The 12,315-nt window shown below is 51.1% G+C and overlaps 4 protein-coding genes across 4 annotated transcripts; 3 read left to right on the top strand and 1 right to left on the bottom strand.

Annotated features, from left to right (window-relative positions):
• Window positions 1-471: 471 nt before the first annotated feature.
• Window positions 472-4,593, top strand: N7506_010191 (WD repeat protein; the record flags this gene model as incomplete). The annotated part of the gene is made up of 2 exons (XM_056959484.1): window positions 472-653; window positions 828-4,593. 2 exons carry the CDS (start codon window positions 472-474, stop codon window positions 4,591-4,593), a joined length of 3,948 nt encoding a protein of 1,315 aa, XP_056808874.1.
• Window positions 4,594-5,738: 1,145 nt separating this feature from the next.
• N7506_010190 (uncharacterized protein) lies at window positions 5,739-7,430 on the bottom strand (the record flags this gene model as incomplete). Its single annotated transcript, XM_056959483.1, has 3 exons — window positions 5,739-6,494; window positions 6,551-7,096; window positions 7,134-7,430. 3 exons carry the CDS (start codon window positions 7,428-7,430, stop codon window positions 5,739-5,741), a joined length of 1,599 nt encoding a protein of 532 aa, XP_056808873.1.
• A 415-nt stretch (window positions 7,431-7,845) lies between these two features.
• Window positions 7,846-9,723, top strand: N7506_010189 (splicing factor cactin; the record flags this gene model as incomplete). Its single annotated transcript, XM_056959482.1, has 5 exons — window positions 7,846-8,352; window positions 8,411-8,872; window positions 8,931-9,563; window positions 9,614-9,646; window positions 9,706-9,723. The coding sequence occupies 5 exons, from the start codon at window positions 7,846-7,848 to the stop codon at window positions 9,721-9,723; spliced, it is 1,653 nt and encodes a 550-aa protein (XP_056808872.1).
• Window positions 9,724-11,088: 1,365 nt separating this feature from the next.
• Window positions 11,089-12,282, top strand: N7506_010188 (transcriptional regulator family: Forkhead; the record flags this gene model as incomplete). The annotated part of the gene is given in 3 exon segments (XM_056959481.1): window positions 11,089-11,619; window positions 11,711-11,849; window positions 11,861-12,282. 3 exon segments carry the CDS (start codon window positions 11,089-11,091, stop codon window positions 12,280-12,282), a joined length of 1,092 nt encoding a protein of 363 aa, XP_056808871.1.
• Window positions 12,283-12,315: the final 33 nt, after the last annotated feature.

Here is a 12,315-nt window from a genome sequence, read left to right as displayed (position 1 = left end):
GACAATCGAATTAACATCGTCGCTATATAGTTGGTCCAAAAATTGACTACCCTGGTCGTACTTTGTTAACTAGACACGTTCCGAGAAGAAAACACACAAAAATTACAAATTAATCAACCCTCGAAGATCGAATCTGATCCCTCTCATGTGTTGTCTTCTAGACCGCTCTTAACAAGTGTTTCGGCCCGATGAAGTGACAATTCGGAGGTAAAAAGGTGCATTTTTGACAATCAAAATGTTCAAGGTACGACTACCTAATCTAACCTTGTAAGCCTGAAGTGAAGATGTCATTGGACAGTCTGAACGTTGGTATACGGAGAGTGCGTAGAACAACCCTAGTTATAGTGAGTGACGAGAGGGGTGCCTCAGGGTTCTTCCTTCACCGCTTGCGCCCTTGACGATCTCCAACTCTCCGCTTCTTTATCTCCAATTCGGTCACTGGTCGTGTGCCAGAATGGAGCCCTGTCAATGATGTCGAACCTCTCAGGTTCGCGTTCGTCAGTCCCTCCCCCTCCTCCGCCTCCGCCCAAGTACTCGAACCGCGCCGCCAATGCCTTAGCTCGCTTCGCCCAACCGTTCTTCTCGGGCTCCAGGCCACCTAGCCCTCAAAGCAGTCGCGCGGATGGGACCCGGTCAATCAGGTCTAAATCACTGTAAGTCACCCTCACCGCTAGACCTCCCTGCCCACATCCCTTGACGTGAAAGTGAGGGTCTTGAATGCACACCCCCGCCATTTGATGTCATCGGAGCTAGTGTGATCGGGGAACGGTATCACTATCAACCAATGGAAACCTTGGGTTCTAACGGCGCTCGTTCGTAAACAAAAGTCCAGGAGAACCGCAGACCGTCACTCATAAAACCGGTATCGCCATTTCCGCCTTGGACATCTCACCCGACCGGACACATGCGGTCATCGGCGGCAAGGAGATCCTCAAGACCATTCGAGTCTCGCCAGATCACTCTTCAGAGGAGTTCAATATTCGCAATGCGGTCATTAGCTATGCGTCCACCCACCATAACACGGGCGTCTCAATGCCACACAAAGACCAATTGAATGTCAACGATGTGAAATGGTCACATGGCAATCATGACCGGATAATCGCAACTGCAGTCGCCAATGGTCGGATTGTCGTTTACGACCTACAGCGGCCCGGCCTCCAATTATGTCGCTTCCAGGGGCACAATCGTCAGGTTCACAAGCTCGCCTTTAACCCCCATCTTCCTTCTTGGCTTCTGTCTGGGAGCCAAGATGGCACAATTCGAATGTGGGATTTGCGCACCGCGTCTGCGAATAGGGGCACTTCCACATGCGGCAGCAAGCATTCGTACCAGGGCAATAGTGATTCCATCCGAGACGTCCGGTGGTCCCCCACAGATGGGGTTATTTTCGCGACCGCTTCGGACAGCGGCGCCATCCAGATGTGGGATTATCGCAAAGTGAATGCCCCGCTGATGAGAATTGCCGCCCACGATCGCCCGTGTTTCGCCGTCGACTGGCACCCGGATGGGAAGCATGTTGTCAGCGGTGGCACGGACCGCCAGGTCAAAGTCTGGGATTTCTCTTCGTCTGCAGAGCGACGGCAGAAACCTGCGTTTCAGTTCCGAACACCCCAGGCGGTCACCAATGTGCGATGGCGACCTCCTTCCTGGGTAGGCGAGTCGCCTGCTTCGGGAGAATGGCAATCATCACAGGTCGTTACCTCTTACGATAAGGAAGATCCACGTGTTCACCTCTGGGATCTGCGCCGTCCGCATGTTCCATTCCGCGAGTTTGATCGGTACGACGACCCAGCGACCGATCTGCTTTGGCGCTCGAAAGATCTGCTGTGGACAGTGGGCGAGGCTGGTGCCTTTACGCAAACCGATGTTCGATATGCGCCAACTGTGGTCACTCGCCGACCGATGTGCTCGGTAGCGTGGAGCCCCAATGGAGACTTTGTGGCATTTGGCCAGCCACGACCTAGACGGCGCGCCCGGGGCGTTAATGTTGCTGAATTACTTCACCTCGAGGAAGGGGTGGATGAGAGCGAGGAGAAATCCTTGAATCAAAGCCCCGCAGAGGATACTTTCGACGAAGCTGTTCTTGCGTCCTCGCTTCGGCCAGCACAGTCAAAATCAGCTGCGATTCGACCCTCCAAGTCTTTGGGCAGTACTCCGCCTGTAGCCGTGGATTTGATTCCAGTGCTCCCCTTGGACGAAGGCCTTGCCAAGATTATGACCGCGGGACCTAGTCAGGTTGGAATGATCGCCAATATCCCAGGTGCCACCAATGATCAAACAGTTTTCCGGTATCTGGCAAGCCATTACACCTCGCTCATGGATGAGAATCGTGAATCAAAATCCCATGTCGAGACTTTGAACTCTTTAATCGAGTCTCTAGATCATAATGCCGAGTGTGCAGATGAGCTATCTTTAGACAAGTTGGCTCAGACATGGAGGATTGTCAGATTCGCCATTATTGAAGAGCTACAACGAAGAACCAGGGAGAATCCGACCAAAGGCTCTCTCAAAGACAGATCATCCAAGGACGGATCGTTGACTGACAGATCCAGAATTGAAGATGGCCGACAGGACAGGGTCAAGAGCCGACTGTTTAAAGGAGTCATGGAAGCGGTCCCTGAGTCTGAGAGCACCTCCAACATGACTACACCGCTTGCACAACCATTGCCTGACTCCCCAAAAGACTCATGGTCTAGTACCGATTCCCAAATTGCTTCTCAACTTCCCTCGTTAAGTGATGGTGCAATCGACCTTGACCCATTGCCGCCATCGGTTCTGAGCGACCAGAACGGCTGGGCCATGTCTGATCCCGATACTCGCCACCGAGCCCTCCCACGAGGACGAGTATCACCACTGGATGATACACAGGCTTCTGATCGGCTCAGAGATCCATCTCGAGATGACATGGACGGCGATCAACGATCTGCACCGCGGGCAATCGCCGGTAAAGCAGAATGGCGCCGGCGAGGGCATCCTGAGTTTCCTCGAGAAAACTCCGAGGATGATTTTGATCAAAATATCGAGGACAAGCGAGCCGCGATTCGTGATTACAAGAATTATCCGAAGAAGCCTTTAACTCTTGAATCGCCAATGGAATCTAATCGCCCCCCAGCCGTTGAACGCTATGGCCGTCGTGACTCTTCAGAGAGCTTTCCAATGTTCTCTACCTCTACAGACAGCTCTCATCCTTCGAAGTCCGCGGGTGCGTCGTATTCATCTACCGGACAATTCGATCCCTCTAAGTTCCAAGATACTGCGCAATCCGCCATTCGGACCAACGGATTGAGGCGAGAATCAAACCTGGCCTCCACTCGGGAGGAACCAGAAGATGAGATACCAGACGAGGTATCCATGGAAATGGAACGACTTCACTTGGAGCGCCCATCTAGCCCTCCGCCGTTGATCAAAGAATCAACGCCGCTTGATGCACAAGTAGACCACTTCCCCACAGAGGGTGCTCCCTACATGAGCAGCATCCCCAACTCTACAATTGATGGAATCTCGCGGGTTCAAATACCACTTTCTTCGGATGGCAAAGATCTAAAGCCGTGGGGCGTTGAGGCTATTTTGCAAGAGGCAGTTCGATACTACCACAGCAGCAGTAGCTCTGTAGATATACAGACTGCTGCCCATCTGCTTCAAAAGCTTCATATTCTGTTCCAAGACTGCGAGGAAATTCTCCCCTATGAGGAGTGCGAGATGGTGTTCAAGACTTACAATGAGCACTTGATTCGGCATTCGATGGATCTAGAGGCAGCGGAGCTCCGTTTGTCTTGCGTCTCGACGTACCCAGCCGTCTATGATTACGCCCAATCAGATTCCTTCATCAACGTTTACTGCTACACCTGCCAACGACCATTTGAGAACCCAACACAAGACAACACGCGGTGCCATCGGTGCAGCACGCCACAAGCAGCATGTTCCATCTGTATGAGCCTTGACCCACCCCCAGAGTGGGTAGCAGGCCAGCAGTTGCCACAAAGCACATCATCCACCCTCACCAGTCCCGACCCAGACACCGGTGGCGGTGTAAGCTTTTCATCGCAATCCTCCGTTCCCACCGAACCAGTTCCCGCCTCGGAGATTCAAGACCTTGAGCCCTTCACCGCACCTCGACTCCAAGGCTCCGCCCTCTGGACCTGGTGCCAAGGCTGCGGCCACGGCGGTCATCTAGCTTGTATCACAACCTGGCTAGGCGACATCTCAATCAGCGAAGGCGGGTGTGCCACAGCTGGCTGCTCGCATGACTGTGGGCCCGGTCCACGTCGCGATTCCAACCGCCAAGCCCTGCAAGCTGAATCCAAGCGTCGTGACTCTTCAAGTCGCTCTGCCGGCGCCGGCCTCGTCAAACGTGACCCGTGGACAAAGGGTGAAAGCAAAGCCGTTGAGAAGGTCCGCGGCATGCTCGGTGTAGCTGGCGTGGCCGCCGCTTCCGGTGGTAGCGGTGCTGGTCCTATCACTTCTACGAATAATAGCGGTTCCTCCCCGGCACCCGTCTCACCGGGCGCTATGTCGCCCAAGCGCGTGCGCCTGGTTACGCCGAATGAGCAGGAAGAACAAAATGACGCATTCTTGAGAACGGCTGCTCCTTGAGATTCTGGATTGCCTATTTTGGTTAACGCAACGTGAACACGTGGATTCGGTTTGCGTGACGACTTTTTCTTTTCTCCCCTTGTATTTTCCTTATTTGTATTTTGTTTCGATTTGATTCCCCAATCGCGATCCAGTGTTACTTTGAATGAACTTGTGCCCTTGGTAGATGATATCAACATTAACATAGACACAACAAGCCTCAGTGCCGCGCTCACGCGCGGCCAAAAGACGACGATAGTTGCTTATACACAGGCGTAGTTATGTATTCGCTTAATCTCATATTTCGATTGGTAACGGAAGAGAGCTTTCATCAACTTCGGGGCCTTTTTTTGACTTTCTTTCTAACTGTCTCTCTAATCGTCTCTCTAACTGTCTCTCTAACTGTCTTTTGAACTGTCTTTTGAACTGTCTTTTGAACTGTCTTTTGAACTGTCTTTTGAACTGTCTTTTGAACTGTCCATCCAAGGTTCCAACTAATTGTCAAATCATCATGATTGGTCGAGAAATGGAAGTGTTTGCTAAGCCGTGAACAGAGAATTAGGGATTGGGGATCAGCTTTCACTCTGAGTCTGAGTGATATAGGAATGACTCAACCAAGCCCATCGGATGGCGGCGATCGGGGCTAGCAGTGACGCTGTGCACTCTGATAGCTCGGTATATCAGGTCTGGTTATGTTGACTTTCCAGCGTCAGATCTGCGACAGATACCCGGACCTCATAGCTTTCCCGTTTGACGGGATTGGGGCTGCGATCAGGTGCAGAAACTCAGCAAAGATGGGCACATGTGCAATCAAGTCTAGAGTCTAGGGGCAACCCATGGAAGCACCAAAAATCTTGGGTAATGACCTGTGAGGTTGAGGCTGTAGATGGAAGGCGGTTCATATGGTCTACGACATTTGTCCCATGCCATACTATCTTGCTATGATTCGGGTCACTTCTCCAGTTCAACCCTGTAATACCAGCTAATAGCCTTTTTCAGGAATGGTGATCAGCCGTGGAATCGCCAGAGGACAATGGATCGACTGGGGTGGGCATAGTTGTAAAGACGACGACCGAACCACGAACTGCTGTCTACTTGTGGGGAATCTTATCCAGCCCCGAACAGAGTAATCTGTAGAAATTGAATATGGAGATTCATGTAGATACTCAGAATCTGCGCTTCTTCTTTGCAGGCACCTTGCTCTTAGCCTCTAGTGACCGCTTCAGCTCCTCACGCCTCCGATCAGCACGCTGCTCGTCGGTTTCAAGCTCTGCAGGCGGGACAGAAGCAGGGGCTTCAGCAGGAGGAAATTCCGGCAATGGAGTCTCTTCTTTCTGGACTACCTTTGCAGTGGCTCCGTGTATGTCCTTCGGCTTGATGGGAGAGGATTGGCTGGGAGATGGGACCTGCGTCTCAGGCACTGGCGGAGAAGCCTCATGTGGAACTGGGTCTTTGGCTTTGGCTTTGGCTTTGCCACCAATCATGCCAAGCTTTCCGGTTCGTTTGACCGTAGTCGTCGCCGATGGTATTGTTGAAGACACTGGGAGAGGATCCTCGCTCCTTATGTTTTGCTCTGGTGATGCCCGGGTGTCTCGAAGCCCTGGGGAGTCGCGAGGCTGCGGTGGAGGAACAGATGGCTCTGCAGCTTGATATTTCTTACCACCGATGACACCCAGTCCACCCTTCTTGCGCTTGGGCTCCTCCTGGGGCTTTGGAACCGGGGGTTCCGGCGACTTAGACACAGTTGGAATACGGCTGCGGCGCGGTTCCGGCTCTGGGTCGGAATCTGACGCAGTGGATTCATCTTCTGGTTCAACTGGCAATGGCGCTGGTGACGGAATCTTCTTTCTAGAATTTTGTCCAGGTGGTGAGCGGTTGCTTTTTGCTGGTTGCGACTTAAGGCGAGGAGGTGTTTCTTGTCGCTAGAAAAGGGAGTCAGTCGATAGAAAACACATGGCTGAAAAGAAATGTGAATTACCTGAAAATCACCATTGTCCTCATCACTGCTTGCTGTGGACTCCACTTCAGTATCAACTTGCTTCTGTGGGGCTTTTTGCTCATTCTTTTTGTCATGGATCGGCGTTGCCTCAGGGGACCTGGTAAGCTGACACCACCATCCCTGGCGGTCGGTCGCCGAGTCGTCGTGAGACTCACCAGGATCTGCGAGTTCCTGGAGTAGATTGGTGGCTAATCCGGCCCCATCAGATGACCCAGCTTCGGCAAGCCAGCTTTGTTCCTCGAATGGCTCTAGACCTTTGACAAACCTGGCAGCCTCAGATCGCGTGACGCCCTTACGAGACGCCCGAGAGCCTGCAGCGCTGGGGAAAACAGATCCAAGATCGACACCGATTGTTTCAATCTTGTCCAAGAACTTGCTGATTACAGAGTCTTTCTGTTTGATCTGCTGCAGGAGGGAACGTTGACGAACTTCCCAATTGGCCTCCTCCCTGAGAAGCGGAAGCAGCATTTGACTGGTCAAGTAGCATGGCTCTTCTTTTGCCAAGATCAAATTCCACTTCAAAGGCTTCAGGGGGGGCAGGCAGTTTGGTGGTTGTTCTGACTTCGAGTGAGTCGGCTTGCGTCCCGCTGCTTAGCGTCACGCTATCTGTTCCATTTTGAAGAGCTTCCCCGATTTTCTCCAGAAGCACATTGAGTTGCTCTGGGTCTTCACCGGGGTCGATGGTTGTAACATCTTCTTCTGCTCGCTTGATGATTTGCTTCTTAGGCAGCCGTTCAGACCAGATGTAGGTGAGATCTGTTACATAGAACTCATAGCCTTGTTGTGTCCATGTATATTGGAAAAGCAAGGGAGGCACATCTTTATTGGGCAGTTGAAGACGAATCCATCTTGGAGGCATGATTCAAGAGGTTGACTAGTTTAATGAGTGAAGTTCCCCAGAGCCGCAGGGTAGATTGGTCGGTCGGCATTAGCGGCCTAGATGATGTACACAATTCTTCTTTCCACTTCCCCTCACTAACAATCACTCTGTTAGTGGAAACAGTGCTCAGATATGCTCAAAGATCTATATTGAAACTCTTTCTTTCATATGTCTCCAGTATTCTCTTCCCGACTGCTGTATGTTTTAAACGTTGAGTCTTCAAAGAAACATTACATGGGCCAATCAGATAAGCAACAGTTTAGCCGCTAAAACTCGCCGTACGCCGCGGAGGCTTGACTTATCCGCTGATCTCCCGAGCCTTTCGACCTCGCGCTTCACGTATTGGCATAGCCACTACTTTGTTCCGACTCCAAGATACTATTCCGCCCTGACGATGTCTGCGCGACAACCTGACCGATCAGATTCACAGCGAGACCGATCCCGGTCGCCACCCTGGCGCGAGCAGAAGCATCCCCGTGACGACAGAGAATGGCGCGACCGACCAGACTCAAATCGCAGATGGGACAATGAGAGATCGGGTCCCTCGCAGCCTCGCAATATGCGCGATCAAGTCCGGATCAACATGCTTCAAGAAGACCAGCAGGAGCGCGAGTGGGTCGCGCAGGAGGATCTATTCGTCTTGAAGCAGGCCAAGAAAAAAGCTGAGATTCGCGTTAAAGAAGGACGCGCGAAGCCCATCGATTGGTTGACGGTCACGCTCCGTGTGATTGATCCCACGCGCGACCCTATGGACGATGAGATTGCGGACAGTGACCTCGATGTCGTGGACCCGGATGGTGTGTTCGAGGGCTTGTCGCAAACTCAACTACGGGACTTGGAAAAGGATATTGATACTTTTGTGAACCTGGAAACGAATCCGCAGAACCGTGACTTTTGGCAGGTGAGATTGCCACTCCGATATCTAACTCCGGCTCCGCTGACAATCGCACTCATTACAGACCATGAAAGTTATCTGCCGAGACCGCCAAAAGACTGCAACTCCGGAAGGCCGTGCGCTGAGCTCCGTCGCTGCCGATATCAACAAACTCCTCAGACCGAAATCATACGAGCAGCTCCAGAAGCTCGAAGTACAAGTAAAACGGAAATTGAACTCGAACGAGCCAATCGATACAGACTACTGGGAAGAATTACTACGCAGTCTGACCGTTTGGAAGGCCAGGGCACGATTGAGAAATGTATATCAGGATATCATTGACGAGCGCGTCCGCGAATTGAGGAAACAGCAAAGGGATGAGGCGGAATCGATTCGAGCCAAGCTGGCGCCGCTCGCTCCAACCATCGATGGGAATACAGCCAATCCGGCGGAATTTGTAGGCCTCGACCCGGATCCGTTGTTCCAAGTTCGCGCAGAAGACAAGGGGTTGGAAATTATGGACGAGTCGGCGTTTCTTGATCATGTGGTACGTTTCAATTCCCCTCGGGTCAAAGATGGCCGGACTAAATGCTAAATCATTACAGGCGCGTGAACGCCAGAAAATCCTTCGCATGGGCTTTGTCCCACTGCGACAGCGAACGGCAGAAAAGTCTTCTGCGGTTGTCTCAAACCCTTCATCTACAAATGCTGCTGCTTCCGCTTCCACATCTACACGGTTCTCTTCGATTCCGAATGAAGACTTCTCGCAAGCCACTAAAGCCCTTTATGAGAGAGAACTTGCCAAGGGTGTTAGTGAGAATGAGGAGATCTTTACCGGCGAAGAGGCCGTCAGCACGAGCTCACGTCCGCAGTGGGAGGGCAAGCACCGGCCTCGCAAACCACGATACTTCAACCGAGTTCAAATGGGGTACGAATGGAACAAATACAACCAAACTCACTATGATCATGACAACCCGCCACCCAAGGTTGTACAAGGTTACAAGTTCAACATCTTTTACCCCGATTTGATCGACAAAACCAAAGGCCCGACTTACCGGATTGAGCGTGAGAACGGTCGTAAGCGAGGTGAGTCGTCCGCCGAGGCAGGCGAGGAAGACACTTGTCTTATCCGATTCATGGCTGGACCCCCGTATGAGGATCTCGCCTTCCGGATTGTCGACAAGGAGTGGGACTATAGTGCTAAACGTGAGAGGGGTTTCAAGAGTACATTTGACAAGGTATGTTGTGCTACCATATTCTCCAGGTGCCGCAACTGACGCAACCCCAGGGAATTCTTCAGCTTCATTTCCAATTCAAGAGGGTAAGTGAAATCTCTTCCATACGATATTTCCCGTCCAAAAAACTGATCAATTGTCTTAGATCTATTATCGGAAGTAACACCAACGATGTCCACATGGGCGTCATATCGGGAGAGTGGAGAGGATGTTATGCAGGGAGATTTTCGGGGTGTATTTTCCAGAGACTTCATATCCAGTGAACACCACGAACGAACACTCAGCTGATTGGACTGGAAAGAATTCCCCATATTCACGATTAAATAAGCCGAACTTGATATCTGAAAGATGCCAAATGCTTGATTTGACCTCGCACTGTTTCATACTTCCTCGCCTTGTGCCATATAGCTCTTGATAATTGCCTCCCCATTCCCCTCCCCTTCCTTGGCGTACTTTAGTGTTCACTTGTGTGTCTATTTTAGCAGGTGGATTTATTTTTTGGAATTTTGTTTTCTTTCCAAAGTCCGATTGGTAACACTGCCTATCTACCTGGACATGTACCTCCACAGGTCACTAGGCGAAAGCCTGCAGATGTCGGGGAGGCCATTCACACGTTCCGGGAGACAGCGCGAACAAATTCATCGAAAGGAAAAAGGGAAAAAAAAGGGAATTATCCAAAAAGAAGACTCCATAGATTTAGATCCATGCGATTTGCCCTCAAAAATAAAAGCCACAATTACAATTACAGCAAAAAATGACCGTAATTAGCATATGCAAGCACCCACTGGGCATTTGACCGTTCAACCTGCTCGGTGCCTCAGATCCATTCGTTTTTCGGCTGTAGCACACCCAAGATCAGCCACTCTAACCACCCCCCGGTCAAACCATTGGCCACTGGCTGGATGAATCTCCGTTCCACGACTTTGGGCATCTAGGGCGTTTTCTGTAGAAAAGTATTGTACTATTCTACAATACAGCGATACAAGGAAGGCTTTGGGGCCAGACCGTCTTTTGTCTGGCCTATTGATCTTCTCCAAGGCTATGTGCAGAATGGAGAGCCTTCACTGCTATGCGCTGGGTCTTGAAGATTGAATGGACCTAGTTGGGACCTTTTTTTATTTATTTTTTATTAGAAGTACTTCTACTCTACAAGACCATCTTGACTTCTCTCTTTTCTACTTTGTATCCTTCCCTTACCTTCAACTTCTATCATACTCTTTCTCCTTTCTCATCTTTATCAAACACATCCTCATCTACAGCCCATCAAAGACTCTTCTTACAAAGCTTCTCTTAAGAAGCTATGGATCCCTCAAATCATTCCTCAAACTTCAACTCGGCTCAGATGGCAACTGACCAGCGAGAGGGGCCAGGTGCCCTCTCGGGACAAACAGTTCCTTCATCTTCGGTTGGCAGTTACCAAGCCAACTTGACTCCGCATCATAATCCCTGCAATATAGATGACTGGTCGAGATGGGTTTCCCAGCCACTCTTGGTGCCTTCATCTCCGCATAGCCGTTTCTATCCCCAGATGGATGCTGAGTACAGCATGGGTCTATCTCACCAAAATCTCGGTGCGAGTAACTACACCTGGATCAACCACCACGATATCCCACCCCACGTTCCTGGCATTGATTCCCCGAATATGGGCCCCATGGGAGAGATCAAGGACGAGTACGTTGATGAAGACAAGTCGGAGTGGAAAACCATCCGACAGTCACCTATTAAGGAAGAGCTCTATTACTCTGGCATGCTTCCAATGCAAAACCTACCACCCTCTCCGCCATCAACATCGACAGACTCGTCGTATCCTTCGCCGGAATCTGGCCATGCTCCTAGCCCTGAAAGAACAGGTTCAGGCATGAACAACGGAGATACCAAAGAGCGCGCTGGAAATCTTCCATACTCCATTCTTATCTACCGGGCTTTGAAGAGTGCCGATGGGAACAAGCTCTCCTTGCAAGGCATCTATCGATGGTTCGAAATCAACACCGATAAAGCGAAAGATCCAAACCATAAGGGCTGGCAGAACAGCATCCGGCACAACCTCTCCATGAATGCAGTAAGTCACAGACCCCTCGCACCTCTTTCTCATTGCTTGGACTTCGCCGATTACAAACACCATGTCAGTCATATACTTATGTTTTATCTAGGGATTCGAGGCCGTGAAAGAAGAAATGGGACCAGGCCAAAAAACAGTTAATTTCTGGCGTCTTACGCCAGCAGCCATTCAGGATGGTGGCATCCAATCAACTACCAGATACCGCAAGGGCTCGGCCAAGGCAACCGGCCGTAATTCACAGCGCGAACCTACAGGATCCGATGGGGGCACCCTCCCAAGAAGATCAAGACCAGCCATGCAGTCAACCACTCAAGCTCCCACATCTCCCACATTCCCCACATCTCCCACATCCAACAATACCCTCAAGGATATCTCCCTACAGAGCTTCCACCGATGGCTTTTTTGCCTCACACATTTCCATCGGGTCTCCCTCCTGTCAACCACCCCATGCCCCGATTTGGTTTGGGTCCTGTGAGCGGCTGCACTGCCCAGTTCCCTGGGAACAATGGTGTGGTTCTCGATTACCCCGAAATGGGGCCAGACTACGGGCCAACATATCCCATTGGCCCAACTTGGTATGCATCGTCAACACTTCCAAATGATAGGGCCATTGCCGGCTCCAACGTCCCAGCTGGCCCCGTGCTGGATTACAAAGATCAATGAGAAAAAACGGAGGAAAAAAATAAGAAAATGCAG

The sequence above is a fragment of the Penicillium brevicompactum genome, assembly GCF_028827555.1.
Source record: "Penicillium brevicompactum strain IBT 35665 chromosome Unknown utg000006l_segment0_segment0, whole genome shotgun sequence".
Classification (NCBI taxonomy): Eukaryota; Fungi; Ascomycota; class Eurotiomycetes; order Eurotiales; family Aspergillaceae; genus Penicillium; species Penicillium brevicompactum.
This window is presented reverse-complemented; position numbering and strand designations above follow the sequence as displayed.